Raw genomic sequence first — 21236 nt, forward strand, 5'->3', positions numbered from 1 at the left:
TATCTAAAATTGTAGTTATGTATAAATAATAATTTTTGCTATATAAGACATTATAAGCCAAATTTTCTGTTATTTGTTTTATAGCTGATTTCAGCTAAAATTTACATTCAACGTTTTTTGTCGTTGATTCTGGAAAAAAACAAATCTGAGAAACCTGCAGCTTTTAAATTTCGACTTGTAAAAGCCAAAATATCCTTAAAAGGCACATTTTTATACAAAATAGCGTAATTTCAAAAATAATTATTTTATTTACACAAACACGACAAAAACCTGATAATTCAATATTAATGTTTTTTAATTACTTCTAAACATGTCTTGTGATTTACATATTTTGATACACATAAATATATATTATATAATTAATATTCGAATGCGTGGACAATTATTTTGTTACTTTATATTAATATGTCGCTTTCTCTTTTCAAATTCTAAAGTTAACAGCGTTTCTAAATCAATGCTTCATTTGTTTCTTATGTTACATCTTGGAGCGACTTGATCTCCCTTGAAGTACTCAGGTACTCACAGCCGAGCACCGTCCCTTCTGTTTCATAGTACCAGCAATCAGTACGGTTGTAAGACGCTCCTTCCACCTTTTAATTAACGCGCCAGCCGTTTTCGGTACTGCTTTAATTAACCGAGTGAACTTCTCTCTGAAGGGCGACCGAGTTTCAAGAATTAATAAGCGCGAGTGTTATGTTTACAGGTAGCATAATAATTAATTTCTAACGGAAGCTAAATTTCGTGGCACCGTCGAATGCGTCGCGATACATTCAAACATGAGATATTAATTTGTTAAATACATATATTTGTCGTTAATAGCGTTTGATATACTAATTGAAGCGCTTATTTTGAAACGTAGATTACATTTGTTAAAGTAATAACAAGTTTTCTATTATTTTAATAATTTTCAAATAATTTACATTTTTTAAAGATATTGAGATGGTTTGAAAATAAATACTTTAATATAAGGTCTGTGTTTTCCTATTTCTATAATTTTTAATAATTTCCAAATAATTTGTATTTTCTCTCTAAAAATGTGTGTGTGTGTGTGTGTGTGTGTGTGTGTGTGTGTGTGTGTGTGTGTGTGAAGGTAAAACGTTGTGACTAAACTCTTCAATTAAAGACCTGAGGCATTACACGTCAAGTGTAAAAAATTGAAAAGTGTCAAAAATAACTCGTTTATTGTGCCAAATAATATTTTATGGATAATAAATATATCTCACATGGAAGGAGACTGTAAACTATAAGTTATAGCATTGTCCCACTTTGCGATGTAGGACAATAAATAATTTAATATTATTTAATAAATAATGTTATGAAAACACGATTCTCTCGTATTGTCTTCGATTATTAATGAATGGCGGTGTATTATCATTGAACTAAAGCTCTTCATTAAATGTTCAATAGTCTCTTTATGCATGTAACGATTTCGCTTGAATAATATGGGTTGATTATAATTCACTTATTAAACTGCAATAAATAATATCTGTGAGAAGCACGATATAAATCGCCCGAGGAAAAAATAACTGAATTAAAATCTGCGTATACAAATTGACGTGTACAAACTACATTTATCGATAACAATTGCTCACGTTCGTGATTAAACATTCCGCTATGTTAATTCCTCAACCTCAAGTCAAGTGAAAACTTCACAACGGGATAGAAAATATGCCAATTACATTAAATATGTTTTATGTTCATGTTTGAAGTATTTTATATTTAACTTATCAAGAGGTCAGTATATGTGTCCTGTGCTACTTGAGACATTTGCTAACTTCGCCATCCTCGTGGAGAAAATCGACGAACGTGAAAGGATGCGCAACGAAATTTTCTAGAGACCTCGCGTAAAATTGGCTGGTATCTGGGTTAAGTCGTCGGATCCCAGGTATATTTTCTTATTCATGTGCGTGCTCGTTGAATAATCCGACATAATCTGTCACGAAATCGCTAAGCTTCGAGTAGCTCGAGCTTACGTGACGTCTCGAAAGCGTCTCGACGAGAGATGGCCGCGATATTAAATCCCAGCATACAGGTGTATTTTATTCTACACCGCGGTATACCGAAGATATTCCTCGTGTACTTAGATCCGATTCTGGGACGCTCACACTATAATATTTCCGTCATTACATTGTTGATGCTTTGGTTTCTAATATCAAAGATCTTGATGTCTCGATGTGTGTATAGTATACATATATACGTATATATATATGCATGTATGTATATATTAATATCAATTTGATCGTTATTGTTTTCATATATTTTTCCATACCACATGGAATCTTATATTGTAACAATATTACAACCTTGTATATTGCAATTCAATGTTTTGAAACATTGTTAATACGTAGATATATTATATCATACGATCTTAATAAATGTTGCGGCAATATTTTGTGCGAACATTGTGGAAATAAATTTTTGCTATAATTTTATATATAATTATTTGAATATGCTTTATATGATGAAATTTTTATGTAATTGTAAGGCACTTAAGGGGATGCTGGAGTCGTCTGTTTTACCGATTGAACGTTATTATTTTTAATTAGGCCTATTTTTTTACTGATTTTATAGAATTAAAAATCCTTCTCCAGAATTAAAGTATAGACAATAACAAATAGTGCCTACCTATAATATTATGTAAAAAACAAAAAAAGTTAGAAAATTATATTTTTGTGCAGTCACCTCGTATCTTTCATCTGTAACACATAAGTTTTAAAGACTCTGTACGTACAAATAACTAGTACGCACTAATCTTATTACATGAAAGAATAATAAAATGCTTGCAGAAATGAGCTAGAAGCTTTTGTGTAAGAAAAAAGCGTCAGAGAAAATTTCGTATATATGTGTGAGTGAAGAATCGGTCCGAGGCGGTCCGAGGATAGAAACAGAGCACTAGTTTAATTCACAGATTAATATTAATATATGTACTTTAATTCTGGAAAAGAATTTCTAAATCTATAAAAGAAATATATACGAAATCTCATTAATGATGTACACGAATGACTCTACATTATCGACCTCGATTAAGTTTGAGAGGCAGTCCAGCATCCCCTTAAGTAAGGGGGATGCCAAAAAATGCCCAACGCGTCGTAGATCAAAATAAGTATCACTCAAAAAGCTTTGATATTGCACAATTTTTCACAGATTTTTGGCATCCTCCTTATGACTTTACGTAAATCATGAACAATTTGAGATTATAAATGCAAAAAATTAAAAAAGCAATTTAAGAGTTACAAAAATCAACTAAGGAGTAAAATTTTTAGAAAAAAATGTATTATCTTCAAAGTGCCCATTGTATGATAATTTTTGTTCTTCAGACATATTGTAGCGTGCGCGCCGCGGAAATGAAAGACACTTTTATAACTGTAAAACCAAGCAGCTTTATTAACGCGTCCGACAAGGCTCGAGACCGAGATTCGACTCGTTGTTTACACACACGTCGTCAAGCGCTCGTCAGCTGATAACGCTCGGTCCAGGAAATCAATAGTATTGATCCGTCTTCGAACAGCTGAGTCGCGGTCGTGGAGTATACCGGGCGACGCACGCAACAATATAATATGTATGAGGACAAAATTATAAGTTTTATTTAATATTTTAAAGATCCATTAAAAAGAAAAAAAATCGAACTTTTTTATTCTTCCGAGAATTTTATATTATATTTATTATTTATTCATTCTATAAAATTTTAATTTCACTCGCAAAATTTAGCAATTTACTTATAAAATATTCTTTTATATTTTCTTTATATAAATTTAATAAATTTTCTCTTGACATATAATAAATATAAAAAACAATTATAGACTTTAATGAATATTTAGGAGATTTACTTTAAAAAAGAAAATTAAAAAAATGTCTAAACTTGTTCTCATTAAAAGTTTATATGCGAACTACATATTTGTTTCATAATATTTTAAATTTATTTTCTTCTATAACATTAATAATGATAAAAAAATAAACATTAAAGAATATAAAGCAATAAATTTTTAACTTTCATTTTATTTACAAAATTTTGCAAGTTAATCTTAACAAAAATATTATTTTATATTTTTTTTGTATAAATTTGGTAATTTTTGTCTAAACATATAATAGATATACGAATAAGGATTTATACTTTAAAATTAATATCTTAAAAAAATATTAAACTTTTTTAGTTTTTGCTAAATATTTAATATTTTCAAATATAAATTTACCTAATTTTATTAATAATGCATTAAAAAAAAGTTATTTATTACTTTAATTTATAACATTTATATTCACACATATCTGATACATACTAATTGAAGTTAAAAACATCCTAATTATCATAAACATTAAAATAAACATTGCAATAACATTTTGTAACGTTTTTTCCAATGTTGCAATCTTGCAATGAAATACTTCTACAATGTTTCTACAGTCTTTCTGTGTTGTACGAATTTCCTACCGTACTCTTATGTCGCATTGCTACATGTTAAAGTCATCGTTATTTACGAATAAAGCCTTATTCGTTTTCTGCTCGGTAAATTTACTTGCTCTCGCGCGTAATTTCGTGACGCTCTCATTTTGCCGCACGAACTCTGCGGCTCGCTGCGGAAGTTTTACGAGTATTCAAGACGAACGCGTGTCTCCTCATATTTATGACAAGCACCTTAATGCCCGGGTACGATGTGCCGACACGAACCTCCCCCTGCCACAGGGACTTTCAGCGACTTACTCCTCTCGTTATACCGCCCGAAAGATAATTCTCGTCTTAAAGTGACGCATTATACCCCGCGACGTGTTTAACGATGCGCCTTACACTCGTTTCGTTCCGGAGACGGCTCGTTGCGCGCTCGTCCTACAAAAGATTGCTTGGAAAGAGGCTAAGTGCTTACCGTGCTTTCGGTGGTAGTAAAAATTTTGAACAAATTATTCTTCAACCTAGACACAAGAAAACTCTGTGCTCTGTCGTTATTTTAACAAAAAGAGAAGCAAAAAAAAAAGAATAAAAACTGACGTTCCAATATTCTTTTTACGTACTTTTTTCGCATATTTTTACACTTCTATCCAGGATTTCGTCAAATTTAATTTTCATGATAGCTTCATCAATTGCTTCAAAGTCAGTTATTTTTTAGACATATCGCTCTACCATTTAATTAGAAATAAAGACAAAACTTTAACTTAAATCTCATGACGTGCATATATTTTTGATGGAGAGTGAGCGCAATTATATTCGCAAGGGTTACTGCGTCAATTCTTCCTGCGAGACTTCGTGAACGAAAGTTACGCTACGTGGTAATTCTCCAAGGGATTTATTCGCCAGGGATGTGCTCAACAACGGACGTTTCTTAAACTACTGTTAAAAGTCGTACTCACTTTTATACCTCTCGCGAATGAAACTTCATTGTTCCGTCGGCAATTCATTCGTTCACGGCAACTTAATAGTCAACTTATTTAGAATTTAGCATTCGGCTTTGCGTAAAGTAAGAAGTTAAAAGTTCAGATGGGAATATATGTTAAACAGTCGGTTTTTTCTCATTCATACAGCTTGCAGTAATGTAGCATATTGCAGCGCAATGTTGCAACATCTTTTTTAAAATATTTCTGAATGCGCACCAATTGCCTAAATCGTACTTTTTTAATATTTTATAGATTAACTTAATATAATATTTAGTAACCAAAACAATGTATGTAAGAAATGAGTAATATAGACAAAATTAATAGATTATACCTTGTTTTACACATGATACGCAGCATTTTAGAAAATCAGGTACAATTACTGATGTAAATTTTTATTTAATTTATATAGCTGATAATAATATAATCATGCAGTTTTACATTGAATTTTTATGTTTTCTAAAAGAAGTTTATTGTAAAATATTTTACATTCATAGCATACATAAATTTACGATTATTAAATAATTACAATTTACAAATTTATAATTACAATTTACAAGTTTACAATTATTAAGTAAAGATCACATCGCTATTTTTATCAAATTGGTCAAGTTTCTTAAATCGTACCACCACAAGGATTCTTGTATTGTATAATTTAGGAACACATACTTGTATATCCATGTGCGTCCATAATGCCTTCCTACACGAAATAAGCCGCATTCGGAGCCAATAACAACTAGGCGCATCTAGACATTCGTGCATCATGACTGTTAGTCTAAAAAGATATTATTTCCAAATGGTGTGCACGCACATTCTCAACAGCTTTAAATGCACTTTGCAAAATATTGCATCATGTAGTTAAAAGATAAATAATAATTTATGCTAATTTAATATATATAATCTAAGCAGTATATATTGTCAAAAAAATAACTATTAGATTAAAATAAAGATTAAAATAATACAAATTATAGAAAGACCCAATAAAAATTTTTTATACAAAATATATATAAATGTATATAATTATACACAAAATGTCCATATATTTCTATATTAACTTATTTTCTGTAAAATTTTTATTTAATATAAAATAATAATAATCATACTGACATGACGGATTAAAAAGATAATTTTTCTACTGTTCTTTTTACTAAAAGTTAAATGTGAAAAATAAAAAAATTTGCTTATGTATGATCATATATATTCTTAAATCTTAAAATATAAATATATAGGATTATACGTAGGCATTTTTTTTATTATTCCCATGTTTAACTTTCTGTGAAAGAAACCATGCTAAAATTTTCTTTATAATTAATTCTTTGTCTTTTCTGTATGACTATTATTTTTTTATACCAAACAAATAAAAAAAAAACATATAAACATATATGGACATATTTTGTATATAATTATATATACCCTGCATAAAACGTCCAATTGAAAAGAATTAAAAAATATTGACAGTTTGAATATTTTCTAAATTCTGCTTAAAAAGAATTCAATTTATTTCAAATCTTCTTCTTATTTTATCGCATTCAATAAAATTCTATTAAATAACAACTCTTGTATTCAAAAGGATTCAATAGAGTCTAAACAATTCTTCGCATTTAATCGCAATAAACCCCGTATCAGACTAACGGTTGGGATTGAGATTGGATTGAAATTTGACGAATTAGAACACAGTTTTTAAAACTTTTGCGTAATTTACTTGCTTTGATTGGTTAGATTTCAATCCAATCTCAATCCCAATCGTTAGTCTGATACGAACTTAAGAGGCATTGAAATACCATAATTGCAAATTCCCGCATTAAAAATATTCACTTCTTCTGCTAATTGTTATCAGATTCAGAAGCATACAAGATTTCATGATTCAATTCTTAATATTGCACTGAAAAGTATTGGCCCATAATCTAATCCGAGATTTTTGCAAAGCAGAATTCACAATAAAATCTCGTGGATGCAAAACATTATTATTGAATAAGACATTTTAAGCAGAGTACTTATATATAAAAAAGTTTTTACCTGTAAGAAAAAAATATAATAATAAATTATCAACTCATACAGAATATGCCTTAATCGATCAAAGCTGATCAAACTTTTTGCGTTAATATTTACTTGCGTGATTTTATATACCTTTCCAAGTTTACTGATAATAATAAATTATTATATTATTAATATAATTTTTCTCTATATATATTATATAAAATATTAAATAAATATAACGGATTTTTATTTTCGTTTTTTTATTGTTATTTTTTTATAGCTGCTAAAATTATCGGACTCTATGAATCAGAAGTAAACAGAAATGAAATCGCTCAAACGGTAGGGTGTAGTGAGCGCACAGTGAGTAGACGGATATCAAAATATTGAACGAAAGACCCGGAATTTCTAAAAAATTACAGAAAAAACAATGCAAGACCAAAACAAACTACAGCACAACAAGATAACAATATTATTGAATTAGTTGAAAATTCTTTCAATGTTGCTGCAACAGTTTTACGTAATAATAATTTTCCAATTTCGGAAAGCACGGTGAGACAAAAACTGTTGCGGTAGCATTGAAAGGATTTTCGTCAATTAATTCAACAATATTTTTATTTTGTTCTGCAGTTCTTCTTAATTTTGCATTGATTTGTATATTATAAATTATAATCATTATGCGTTTAAATTAAATTTAAAAAAAATTATCACGGTCAGGTAAATATCACATGCAATATAATATACAAAACAGAACAGTAGAAAAATTATTTTTTTAATCCGTCATTTCAGTATAATTATTATTATTTTTTACTAAATAAAAATTTTACAAAAAATAAGTTAATATAAAAATATATGGACATTTTGTGTATAATTACATATATACATATTTATATATATTTGGTATAAAAAATTTTTTATTAAATTTCTCTATAACTTGTATTATTTTAATCTACTTATTTTTTAAACAATACATACTGCTTAGATTATATATACTAAATTAGCATAAATTATTATTTATCTTTTTACTACATAATGCAATATTTTGCAAAGTGCATTTAAAGCTGTTAAGAATGTGCATGCACACCATTTGGAAATAATATCTTTTTAGACTAACAGTCATGATGCACGAATAGTTAGATAAGATGCGCTAATTGTTTCTGGCTCCGAATGCAGCTTATTTCGTGTAGGAAGACATTATTGACGCTTTCTGTACATGATATAATCACAATGATATTATTCTTCATTTTACACGCTCAAAGCTTAAAACTCTTGGTAAAAGAACCACCGTCGAGTCCAGCTAAATTTTAAAATTTTTAAATCTTTTGTTTAAGATAAATTATAAATAAAATAGGCATTAGTTAATAATTTCTTTTATTAATTTTATATTGTTAATTATTTTTATTCATAAATTCAATACTTTTAAAGTAGGTACAATTTACGTTACGGCAACCGGTTTCCTATATAAATCGTATCTTTTGGAGCATGTTACAGAACACTTGATAGAACATTAATTTGTTATTAATGAAAAGTTTAAGTGCCTTAAATAGCTCAAATTTCCAATGTTTATTTGCATTCCAAGTGATATTAAATGTAAAGTACACATAACCAAAAATAATTTGGGTGGCCTTCGACAACTCTTCCATATATAATATTCCTAGAAATTATTTGTGTCAATTTAATGGTACTTGAAATATTATCAGAAACGTTGTAATTTATTGTATCGTTGCAATATTGCATCGTACACTCGTTACGGAGGACATTTTATCATTGCTACAATGATGCAACAATATCGCAACATTTTGCAATATTTTTGTAATAATGTTGCAATTTTAAGATAATATATTTCTACAATCTTTCTATGCTGTATAGGGATTTCATGGGAATTTAATAACTCGCCAAGGAGATAAGAATCTTGTGTCATTTAAAATGGATAGACTTGAAAATTAATTCGCACGTGCGAGAGTATAGGAGAATTGCGCTCTCAGAAAGGATTTCTGATACCAAGACAAAAAATATTCTTGACATATTTAATCTTACTAGACATCACAGACGCTTTGTGCGTGCTACTTAACTTTTTATTTTTTACTTTTTAAAAATAAATTACAACGATAATTATAAAGATAATCATCTACAAATTTGACAGTTGTCACAATTCAATCGCAATGACAGCTATTCTCGCGAAGTAAGCGCAGAGCGAGAAAACCAATCGGTATCGCGGAAAAGCGACTGCAACAATAAATTTTGAGAAATGCAAGCAATCGACTTTACATGCATTTTTTTTTAGATAGGATTATAACCTATGTAGTATAAAAATAAAACAAGATTAGGATTAAATCAGAAAGTTCTATCTTCAGATCGGTCTATTCTTAAATCTAGAATATCATAAGACTGTCACAAAACTAAATTATTTTAAGAAAATTATTAAAATAGTATCAAAAATTATTTTATTCTAGATTCAAGAACTTTCCGTTTAAAAATACATATTCTTTCTTTAATAATAAATATGATTGGCGCTATATCAATTCTATTTTATGATAGATCAAAGAATAATAACATTATAGGTTCAGAAATCTTTTCTGTGAGTGTGGTATATAGGAAATTACGAGTATATCTCTCATAAGTCTAGGCAAAAATAAATTTCCGAGCTCGATTGTCAACGTCGCTGTCTGTCACGCGTCCTGACTTCCTTCCTCGTGCCGAAAAACGAATGGCGTACGAGGAATTCATTCCGAAACGCAGCAAGAGACAAATTGGTAGAAAAGAACGAAATATTGAAAATGTCCTTCACGCCAAAATACATTCTCCGACTCTGCCTTTCCGACATTTTCTTTCTCACATCGTGAGAAACTAACGTTGCGATGTAAATGGAAAAGAAGAAAATTAAAGTTTATGCTTTGCGTATGTGTAATCAGATTTTTTCCACTTACATTTTGCACATAAATATTGAATCAGCTGTTATTTTATAAACGCTGGGACAACGTTTTAAACAGGAACAAATTATAGCATTAATAATCGCCGTTGATTAAGAGAACCTGACTGATTTCGAGCGCATTATATTTTCTGCTTTGGACCCGTAAACGCACGTCGCGTTAATTAGTTGCGTAAATGAAAACGATCGTTAGCGTTTTTTCTAAGACACAACTGGCACCAACGATTAGAAACCCATGCACCACGCAATGAATGCATATGTCGCGCGACACCGATCATTCTAAAATCGATTCTCGATGTTGCTGACCCTCGTGCGCCCACACGTGGTCGAACTTGGGCCAACGTACGCTATTGGACTGCCATTTTAAAGAAGGCCGGAGCAACGGCAAACAGGCGACTCCACGGCGCTTTGGTCACCTTCACCAGCCCAGAGTCCCACCTGGTAAGCCTCAATATCCAAAGCTTGAAAAAAAAAATCAGCAAGTGAAAGAGATGAAGCTGAGAGCTCAGCTCGCGAGCTCTCGTTTGGCCCGGATACGCACCTGTATATACCTAATTGGCTAACTTTCACGCGAGAACTTAGCTTCTTAGAGAGGAGTGGTCACCAGAACGCACCTTCTTCTTCTTCTTCTTCTTCTTCTTCTTCTTCTTCTTCTTCTTCTTCTTCTTCACTTCCTATTCTTTTTCTTCTTCTCTTGCTCTTTTCTCCTTCCTGCATTCGATTTTTCAAATAGATACTGAATAGCGAAAGATAAAAATTTAAGTATCTCGAGATCCTCTAGATATAGACATACAATATCACATTTTAATAAGATCACGAGAATTTCTTGTTATTGTGACATGTTGTTGATTCGTAAATAAAACGAAAATATCAAACGCACGATACTTTCTGACTTGGCTGTTTTCTACGACGATAATAATGGTTGTTCTGTCAAGAAAACTGTGTTTTCTCCTTGTGAAGAAACGTAGAAAATATTGCTCGGTTCAAAAATACTGTAAAAATATTTGTACGAGTGAAAGAGTAATAATTCTGCTACGTACAATAAAAATCTTTAATACTTAATTACGATTTTATGAGCCATTCAATTTAGTCACGTTGAATTTAGAATGTAATAGTTTTATATAAAAAAATTGACAGGTACATTAATGAAATTAAATGAAATAAGCATATGTAATTATTGTGTAGAACTTTTTGACAAATATTAAAAATTATTGTTTAATTAATTTCTTTGGACAATTTTACAATGCATTATTGCTGCGTTTACGGTCATTTGCTGTTCAAAAAAATATACCTAAATAAATGCGGAACAGTAATTCAGTTTTTAATATATGGACGTTGTAAATTCCATGTGCATATAATTTCATGCTGGAAGGTCACGTAGAATATTCGAATGATCGAATGTTTCAATATTCGAATGCATCTATCCTATTTACGACTGACTCTCATCCTACGTCCTATTATTTCTGTCTGCTATACTCTTTTTTCTTCTCTTTAATCCTATCAAAAAAGAAACATGCAGCTTATGAAAAGGATGATTGGTACGACACATTTTTAAATAAATTTAAGTATTAAGTATCTTTTCGACAACGGAGAGAGAGATTACTTGAATCACTATCGTGTGTTACGATATGGCATTTAATAATACAAATAAGATATTAATGAGTATTAAATACACATCACTCTGTGAAACGTATAATTTTTTTTCTTTTTCTTTCAAGTCGTATCGAGAAAATCTCTTTCATGAGCTCTTTCTTGAGAATGGTTAGGAAGTCAGCCACAATATGTACATAGCTCACGCGTGGATAATATACGCACATGACACTTAAGCTAGCTCTATAGGTACACCTGGTCATTGCACATGCACGCAACAATCTACGCTCCTCTTACCATCATCATCTATCATCAACGCGATCTAATATTTTTGTACGCGTATAATACAATCTGAGATAGATCGAAATTTCTTGTTGTTATTCGAGAACAAGAGATATCGTTACTTCTTTTTCTAATAAAATGGATTGTTATAAAAATATAAAACTTTCGCGCAAGTTTATAAATTAGTTGTCGCGATCACTATTCGAATCCACTTCTACTTATCTTGAAATGACTGTGAGAGCGATTAATAAAATCAAACTGCTTCTTTGATGAATACGATTAACTTTTGACAAATTAAAGCTCGTTCTGATTTTTGACCGATCGATAATGAATAACGGATCATTTCATCGAATCATCCTCTCTGCCTCACGGAATGAGTGATCAATGAGCGTCTGACAATTGCCTTTAGCTCGAGCACCAAGCTGCATGAGGAAAGGAGAACGAACGAAATGCACCCGCCTGCATGTTGACGCCAAAAATTACGTCTAATTGTATTTTCAGGACGAAATAGCAGATCGACGTCGATTGGCCCCCACTGTTACCGGTCATGCTGAAACACATATTTGTCATGTCACGAAAAACATACAAAAAAGCAGATATTGAATCGAATCGAGAGATTTTTTAATTAAAAGAATTATAAAATTTAATATCTTATTTTAATTTTCAGATTATAATTTATAAAACTTGTTTCCATTAATCTTTTAAAATTTTTATAAAATGAAATATTAAAAAATATAAAAAAACTAAAAGAATATTAGACTTTATAGTATGTTACATTTGTTCACAATTAAATTAATCTTTGCATTTATAAAATTTATTAAATTATTTTTCGCGTTTAGATATACATTAAAAACGCAATCTCTCTCAGAAGAGAAATTTAAATAAGTAGTTATACAAAAAAGTTGTCCACATGTATTCGACCCACTTTTAATTATAACGCGTATAATTTTCATTACACTGTGTAACAAAATTTAATAAAATTAATGTGTTATGATAATAAATAATGTAATTATAACGAAAATTATTCATTTGCTTATTAAGTACAAACATGTAGATAATTCTTTTTTATTGTTTGTAGTCGTGAGATAAAAATGCTCTGTAATAAAAATTGTATTGACCGAGCATATAGACAAAGGGCTTGATACATATATTAATTATCGATTATTAGAGCATAAATGAATACTAAAATTATTGAAATATTAATTAAACTAAAACCACTCACAAGAATATGGAGTTTATCTATCGCATAATAACACTGCTTGGAAACTTCAAATCTGCTTCTAAATCACGCAAATGTGTCAGTATTAATATGTCACTGTATCAGCATTACTCGGCAACAATGGGAAAAGCGCGTTATATTATCGATAATATAATGTCAAAAAGATGCGAAAAGAAAGAGAGAGATAGCGAGAGAGAAAGAGAGAAGGAAAAATAGGATGTGTGTGTGTGTGTGTGTGTGTGTGTATGTGTGTGTGTGTGAGAGAGAGAGATGTTTCAAATATCGATCGAAATACGCCACAATCGATAATCAATTCCAGAATCAGTCTCAGCCCGTCTCACAGTCGTTTCACACGATGCCGACACGCAACATACACGATACACATACGTAACACGAACGTATACACGTCCCACTTTGTTTCGCCCATCCCCCGCGAGTAAGATCGCCCCCTAAATTCTCGTCTATTAAGCCTCGACGTATATGTATGCCGCGCACACTAACCACGACACCAATATCGTAACTCTTGCGCAGCTGCAACACGGTGGGGCTCTGGGTAAGAAAAACACTTGAAATAACTTTGAATATATATTTTTCAATTACTTCATGCCAAAAGTTCCTTCGCCCCTTCTCATTCCAGCAACAACCCTCAGGGTATTCATCTTCTCTGACCCATACCTTCCCTCTCTTTCTTTTTTAACTTACGAGATTATATTGTACACATTTTTTTATATCAAACTTAATCTAGAATTTCGGACGAATTATTATTTTAAAATTTAATACTTGAGTCGAACATTATTTATTTATTTATTTGTTTTATTAAAAAATCAATACAGTTGACTTTCTTCATATTTTTCATATTCTTCATATTTTTAGTTCTTTTTATTTTTTCTGCGACAAATTTGATTGCACTAAATAAGTCCAAATTTATTAAACTGATTATTTCTAACAAATTTTGTATTTTTATATCTAATTATTTTTATATCAAAGTTACCTGTAATTCTGTCACATTTTGTCATGGTTTATGTTGAAATACCGTACACTTGTACGGTATTTCAACACTTGTACGGTACTTGAATTTCTACTTCTCTCAGCTAATACTTGAATGATAAAAAGAAATACCTTCTCCTCCTAAGTTTTAGAGAAAGCTCCGTTTCTTTCCCTCCACCGTTCTTCTCGAGTTGTCTACAATGTATTTCAGGATTCTTGATCCGCTCGCGTGGACCTGCTCTTCATCGTCGATGGAGCTTGCAGGTGAGAGATCATTTAATCGATCTTTTGAGGCGAGATACGAGCCCCGAGCGTAAACACTTGACTTTTAACAAAGCCTCCGTGTTACGGAGTACGACACAGTTACTGCGGTTGTAAGCCGGGCTATAACGTTTCGCGCATCAGACTCGGGGAGTAGCTTGTAGGAAGCAGCTTGCGGTTTCTGAACTCTGGATAGCTGCTCGAAGCTTGACAGACAAACACAGAACGTGAATTAATATATACAAACACTGTCATACGTAACGTTTAAAATAGCGAATAATTGGACCACCAATCGCATACATGTCCCGAGTATCGTTACAAATTAGTACACGTTATATCAAAGTAACATTGTTTGCATTCCGCGCACGTCATTTTGATCAGTTACCTTTAATTGCCGTCCGAATCGCTCCGTCCACGAGCGATTCGAATGATTCGGTAATTTAATTTGTAATTAAAAAGAGGAGTTTAATATGTTGGAAGAACCTGGAATTTTCTTTTTACCCAATATTATTAGTATTCGAGAAATCTTTTACTTTAAAATTTAAATTTTGACTTTCTCTTTCTGACAAAGGGGATTTCTTTTATTATTTTTCTTTAATAATGTCGATAATTGATTAGCGATAAATATAGTATAGTTTGTGTAATTTGCCAATTTTTATTAAAAAATTAATGGTATTAACACTGTAGAAAAAATATGTAAAATTACATAAATAATACATGTAAAACTTACACAATTGATATAAAATATGTAAAATTTTTTAGTATTTTAATTTATTATTGTGCAAATATATCTTTATATTAAACAAAAAGTTATATTTGCACAATTAAAAATAAAAATATTTAAAAAATTGATATATTTCCACTATAAATTGTATAATTTTACAAATGTTATTTATGTAATTTTTTCAGTGTACATTGTTCTATATTAGCTTTAGTATATTTAATTATTTTTGGAATTTTGCACTTTTAATGAGTTAGATCTGTGCATTCTGGATCGATTGTTGTGAGCTGTTTAGTTTATATTATTTTTTTACAAAATAAATTTATTTTTAAGCAGCATTATAAAATTCTTTATTCTTACCTGGAAAGTTGGGTAAAATTCTTAGGAAATCCGAAAAATTTGAGACTTCTTTTACAAAATTTAAGTAAATGCCACGTATGATGCTTCTGTATTGCCTTATTGTGAAATAGCTCTGAGGTGAATTGAACTACATGTAATGGATATACTTACGATGAGAAAGACATGTTATTATAACTAGTCCGACATCATTGACTTCGCAATGTACACGACTGGGACAAAATAACTCGACATATAATCGGACGAGCGCGACGATTAGTTTAGATGGGCATGCCAAGCGAGGCCAACTACCTTGACGTAGTTGGGGAAACTAATCAGCCAGTCAGCGCGTATATGTATACCAGGCGACCTTAATCCGTCAGAATCGGTTCGCCAAGAAGGAGACGTTCCGACATGTTATCCGATAGCTCCCGATATTGCCTGCACGCTGACACATTTCCATTCGCTGGAAATCCTCATGGGTCGTGTAACGCAATCAGATGGCTGGCAGGTACTCCCACGTGGACACGACCTGCCTGCACAACAGGTTGTCTATTTACCTTTTCGGACTACCCGCCGGATGCGTTTTTCTCCTTTATCAATCCTGAAAACCTTTTTTTAAAATCTTTTTTTTTTAACAAGCTACGAGCAAGAGTCAAAGGTAACGATAACTTAAGTGATGAATTAACATGAGAATTTCAATCGGAGCTTTTAACATAATAAATGTATAGTTCATTATATTAAAGTGTAATTTTGTTAATTTTATAATATAAACTTTTACGATTTCCCTTTCAATCGCTGGAAGAAAAAATTCCTCTCCCAAATACTTTAAAACGGTCAAAGTAAAATTCACAGGAAACGCTAATCGACGATTTACTCACAATAAAACCTCGCACAATCATAATTGACATTTACTGACAGACGCGAGAATTCGAGAGAATCGGTGAGCCGTAAAATGGAACGGACGCACACGAAAGGGCGTCACCCGCGGATTAGTAAATAATTTATTTCAGAAAGTAATTTAACTTTTCTAATTGATCGTCTGCTTGGTCGAGAGTTTCGCGGAAAAGGCGAGGCGTAGCGGGCAGACAGAAGGGTGATTGGAGGGTGTAGCCAGTTTCAGGATGAAATATCCTCGACGAAGAGCCACTTTGTGCAGCAGACTAGCTGGAGATGAATTTCTCGGCGCGGCTACTTCGGTCGGATGGGATATCCAGTTTCCGCATAATTCTCAAGGAATCTCGAGATGTAACGAGATTCGTGATCAAACCTACGCATCCGTGAACGGGACGTAATGTATGCACAGTGTATTGCGCTTAGAACATCTAAAATTATCTAAATAAAGGTAAGATGAATTATATGTGAACGTATCTTAGATAAGATAACGATAATTCAAAAGTAAATTTATATAAATTAAAGATACAATTATATATTATTTTATTGAGATAATTTTAAGATAATATTGCTGTTAAGCAAAACACAATTTAGAATGTAAAAATTAGGATATGAAAACAGTACATTTATATATTCTTTCTTAATCATACAGATACACACACACACACACACAAGATATCTTCAAACAATTTAATCTGACGTTTCAAAAATGTTTCTTTTTTTATTTGGAGAGATTTGGAAAACTTCTCTCTTATTAGGATATAAATGTAATTTGAAGCTAAGGATAATACTTAATATTTGTTGTTTACATTAACTTAGATAATTTGAAAAAAAAGTTTCTAAGATAAAAATTGAGGTAATATATAGATTCTACTAATCTACTAATTAAATAAAAGTAAAGTAAAGTTGTTTTTTTATTTATAATAGATAATTATTTAGATAATTTTATATAGATAACGGCAAACACTGTGCATTTTGGTGCATGGGCATTATTTTTGGTAACTTGATACAATATGCAGCCAATACAAATATTAGCGAATGTTTTATCGTGACACGTTGATCGTCATACAATCGATACAATTTATTATAACTGAAGAAGTGATATTCGAAATATCCCTTGCGATATAATGCCTTGAGGACATTTATTTAAATGCTGCTATCAAAATTTATATGACTACAATTATACGCCGCTTGCTCATTTCCGTTCAGAAAATACACGGATATCATTTGGTGTTTACCGTTAATTTATATGTATATATATACATATATCACCTGATAATCGTACAATCGATAATTTATATAATTATGCAAATTGCAGGAATTGTTTTAATATTATTGTAACGCTCAAATTTGGCGAGTTAATAAAGCGACACTATCGATCATAAAGTGATCGCGTTCCGAGGCAGTTGGTTTGTTAAGGATGATCATCGCTTGAAAGTCGCTTTCGACGGTAACGTGTGTCCTCGGGAAACTTGTTGAAAGCGAGAAAACGGTAAAAAGTCGCAGAATGAACAAATGAGAGAGGGGGAGAGAGGGGGAGAGAGAGAGAGAGAGAGAGAGAGAGAGAGAGAGAGAGAATACCAGAGAAAAGTACCGTACTCCGCCGCGCTCTTCGGAATTGTTGTTCGGAGAGATATTCTCCGGCACGGCGGAAGAGCGTAAGAAGTGCCCGAAGAAGAGTCCCGTAGATATGGCACCCGAGAACGAGCCACTCGAGATCGATCTCTTCGATTCTTCAGGGTTCGGAGGGGCGGGGGAAAGGGGTAAAAGGAAAAAATTTAGGAAGATTGCCATGAAACTTGAAGGAGATTTACCGCAGTTATATTTCGCCAGCGTCATGGATCTTTTTGCCGTCATCGAGCTTTGTAACTTTGCGCGCGCGTTCTCTCTCTTCTTCTCTTTCTCTCTCTCTCTCTCTCTCTCTCTCTCTCTCTCTCTCTCTCTCTTTCTCTCTCTACTCCTTCTACTCCGCGAGCTACGAATTAATAATTGCAAGCTTGCCTAATTCCTAAGTATTTGCGCGGAACGTCAACAACGTGTTTCACCTGAAATATTCATTGTTATTCAGACGATATTACTGCAGAAGTTGTTATGCGGCACATCGAATATTGATGCGGAAGCGTTAAAGTGAATGAGATTCCACGTTTTCGTACGTTGCATCGACCACGGGGGTCCGTTGTCGAACTAAGGAGAAATGAATTCCACGCAGAAAAGTAACTCGAATATCTAAAGAAAAAATGATTATTAGTAATCATAATATTACTATAATTTATGGTACCATTCTTTGAACCCAACTATATTTTTTTAGTTATTCAATAATATAAATTATAATTTGTTTAGGTTCTATATTAAGGCTTCCATAATTATAATATTGATCTATGTAACTTATTATTGCCATAACCAAAATGGAGATTTTAATGTAGTAACTTTAAAACAACTATAAATACTATAAGCATTACTATAAACATCGCTATGATTATACCACAAAATTTTTTTGGAAGTTTATCCAGACTAGATTAGGTATTTATTTCTTATGAATTTTAAGTCGCTGAAACCGAAGCCCATTTAACCCTATCACGTCAGAATTTTTATTTATTTGAGAAAATACACCAAAATCAGAGATAAAAATAACAGGTCGCAATCACCTAAATGGATTAGTGGGCTTATAAGTTCAGGGGCTATGGGTTCATAAGTGAATAAACGAGCAGTGTTTCAGGTGATTGCGATCTGTTACTTGGTGTTTTATTCCTAATTTTGATGTTTTTTTCTCTAATAAATAAAAAACCTGACGGGATTAAACTGGCTTCGGATTCAGTTTCAGCGACTTAAAATCCATAAGAAATACCTGATCCGGACAATGGTCCTGTGTTGTTATTATCAATATTATAGTAATAATTCCTATAAAAATCATATTTTACTATGCAATTATACAGTCACAAATATCGCATTTTTTTCTTAATGAAGATATATAGAATGTATCGCCTAAAAAATACAGGCTGCATATGATATTTGATATTTGACGTAATAATTGGGATGTTAGCCGCGGATTGTACCGATATTAACTTTGCAAAGAAGTGCGCGCCGGTGTCTACTAAAACTACACGTATGTTTTATTTCGTTCTTACGTTGGATTTCCACACGTGCGAAGGAAAATCATGCATAGGACCTGTTTTCTTCGTCGTATTGCGGAAGAAGTTTTCCAGGCTCAAGATAACCGTCTCGAGTCTCGCGGCGAGTTACCGAGTTCGTTCCCAAAGGTGAAATTGGAAAAAGTTTTTCCGTTTGCGTGTGGATGCTTCTGCGGGCAGTATCAATCTCGCGGACTTTCGGTATTTCAGACCTCCAATCGGAATCTCTATACCGATGCACGCGCGTAACGTTCGAAGTATTTTAGCAACACATTTCAGATCGGAATTAAATATTATTATATTAATTGTTTTAATGTCGCTGTTCGGTCATTTATAATACTTAAACAAAGAAAATATACTCTTGTTTATTCTGCTCAATTCTTCTCTGCTGGAGTAAAATTCGGGTGACTGGGGAATACGTGAATTTCGTGCACATACTGAAGGTAGGAAGTGTAATTGGAGTTTCATAACAGCGGGGCTAATTTCCCTGGATGGAAAGCCCAACCGAAAATTCTCGGTTACGAGACTTATTATTTATTCTTTCCTATGCATTCCTCTCACATTCTTTCATCCACTCGTGTTCTTTCGCAGTTGAAATATTAGGTTTATTTTTGTTTCCGTGAGTATTTTTATTTTTTTTAGCTTCTACAATTTTTAATATAAGATGTTATGATTTCAGAATAATAGTGAACATTTTTTTTTAATAGAAAACAACAGTTCTCTGCGTTATCAGTGATTTATTGTCTAACTGCTGAGAAATAACTCCATCAAAAATACTGTTCTGCAACTCAAAAAAAAGTTGTTTGTTATTGAATTGAGTTCCTGTTTGATTTTGTCTCGTGTAACTGAAAATCGAAAATTTTAAATAAAAAAAAAAAAAATTTTCTCATTTTACAAATTTTGACTGAATAAACGCTTTCTTAATTTATTTTCTAGCTTTGATTTTGGAAGATAATACTGGAATCGATCTCAGTGTACTTTTAATCGTAATTCTTTATTAAGAGAAAAAATGTTAAAATTAATATAATACAACTATAATTTATAATTATTTTTGGTGTCAAATATATATTTGTTTTAAATGTACAAATTATAGTTATTAATTATTATTATATTATTACATAAATAATAAACCCTAACTTTACTTATTGCATTTACTACATAAAAATATTTACCATGTTTTTATATTTTACTTCTTTAATATTTAAAATTATTATAATTTACAATAAAATTTTTTAATAGTTAGTAGAATTATAAACATAAAGCTATTATTACTAACATTATAAGAGGTAATAATAACTAAGCATTAATAACTAATATAAGAATGAAACTCCTAATTATAATTATTTTATTATCCAATTATAATTACAAGTATCAAGTATACTTTTCTCTTAGTATTTATAAGACTTCATCTAATAGAATTTACAAGAAAACAAATATTAAATTTTTGTTTAAAATGTAAAAATACATTATTATAAATTTATGTACACTAAAATTATAACTTTTATTAATAGATAAGTATTACAAAATTAAAGTTTAAGAATATTTAAAACTTTTTGAGAA

General features: G+C 31.3%; 1 protein-coding gene across 5 annotated transcripts in view; it reads left to right on the plus strand.

The window, feature by feature from the left end:
• LOC105834973 (neurexin-1) overlaps nt 1-21236 on the plus strand; it is a 421734-nt gene that overhangs the window by 220705 nt on the left and 179793 nt on the right. For 3 of the 5 annotated variants that reach the window (XM_036290354.1, XM_036290356.1, XM_036290357.1), the window contains one exon: nt 10628-10699. The exons of the other annotated variants lie outside the window; for them this stretch is intronic. In XM_036290354.1, the coding sequence (XP_036146247.1) occupies nt 10628-10699 (72 nt within the window). The remainder of the gene's footprint in view (nt 1-10627; nt 10700-21236) is intronic. 5 annotated transcript variants of the gene reach the window in all.

This window comes from Monomorium pharaonis, chromosome 7 (genome assembly GCF_013373865.1).
Source record: "Monomorium pharaonis isolate MP-MQ-018 chromosome 7, ASM1337386v2, whole genome shotgun sequence".
Lineage (NCBI taxonomy): Eukaryota > Metazoa > Arthropoda > Insecta > Hymenoptera > Formicidae > Monomorium > Monomorium pharaonis.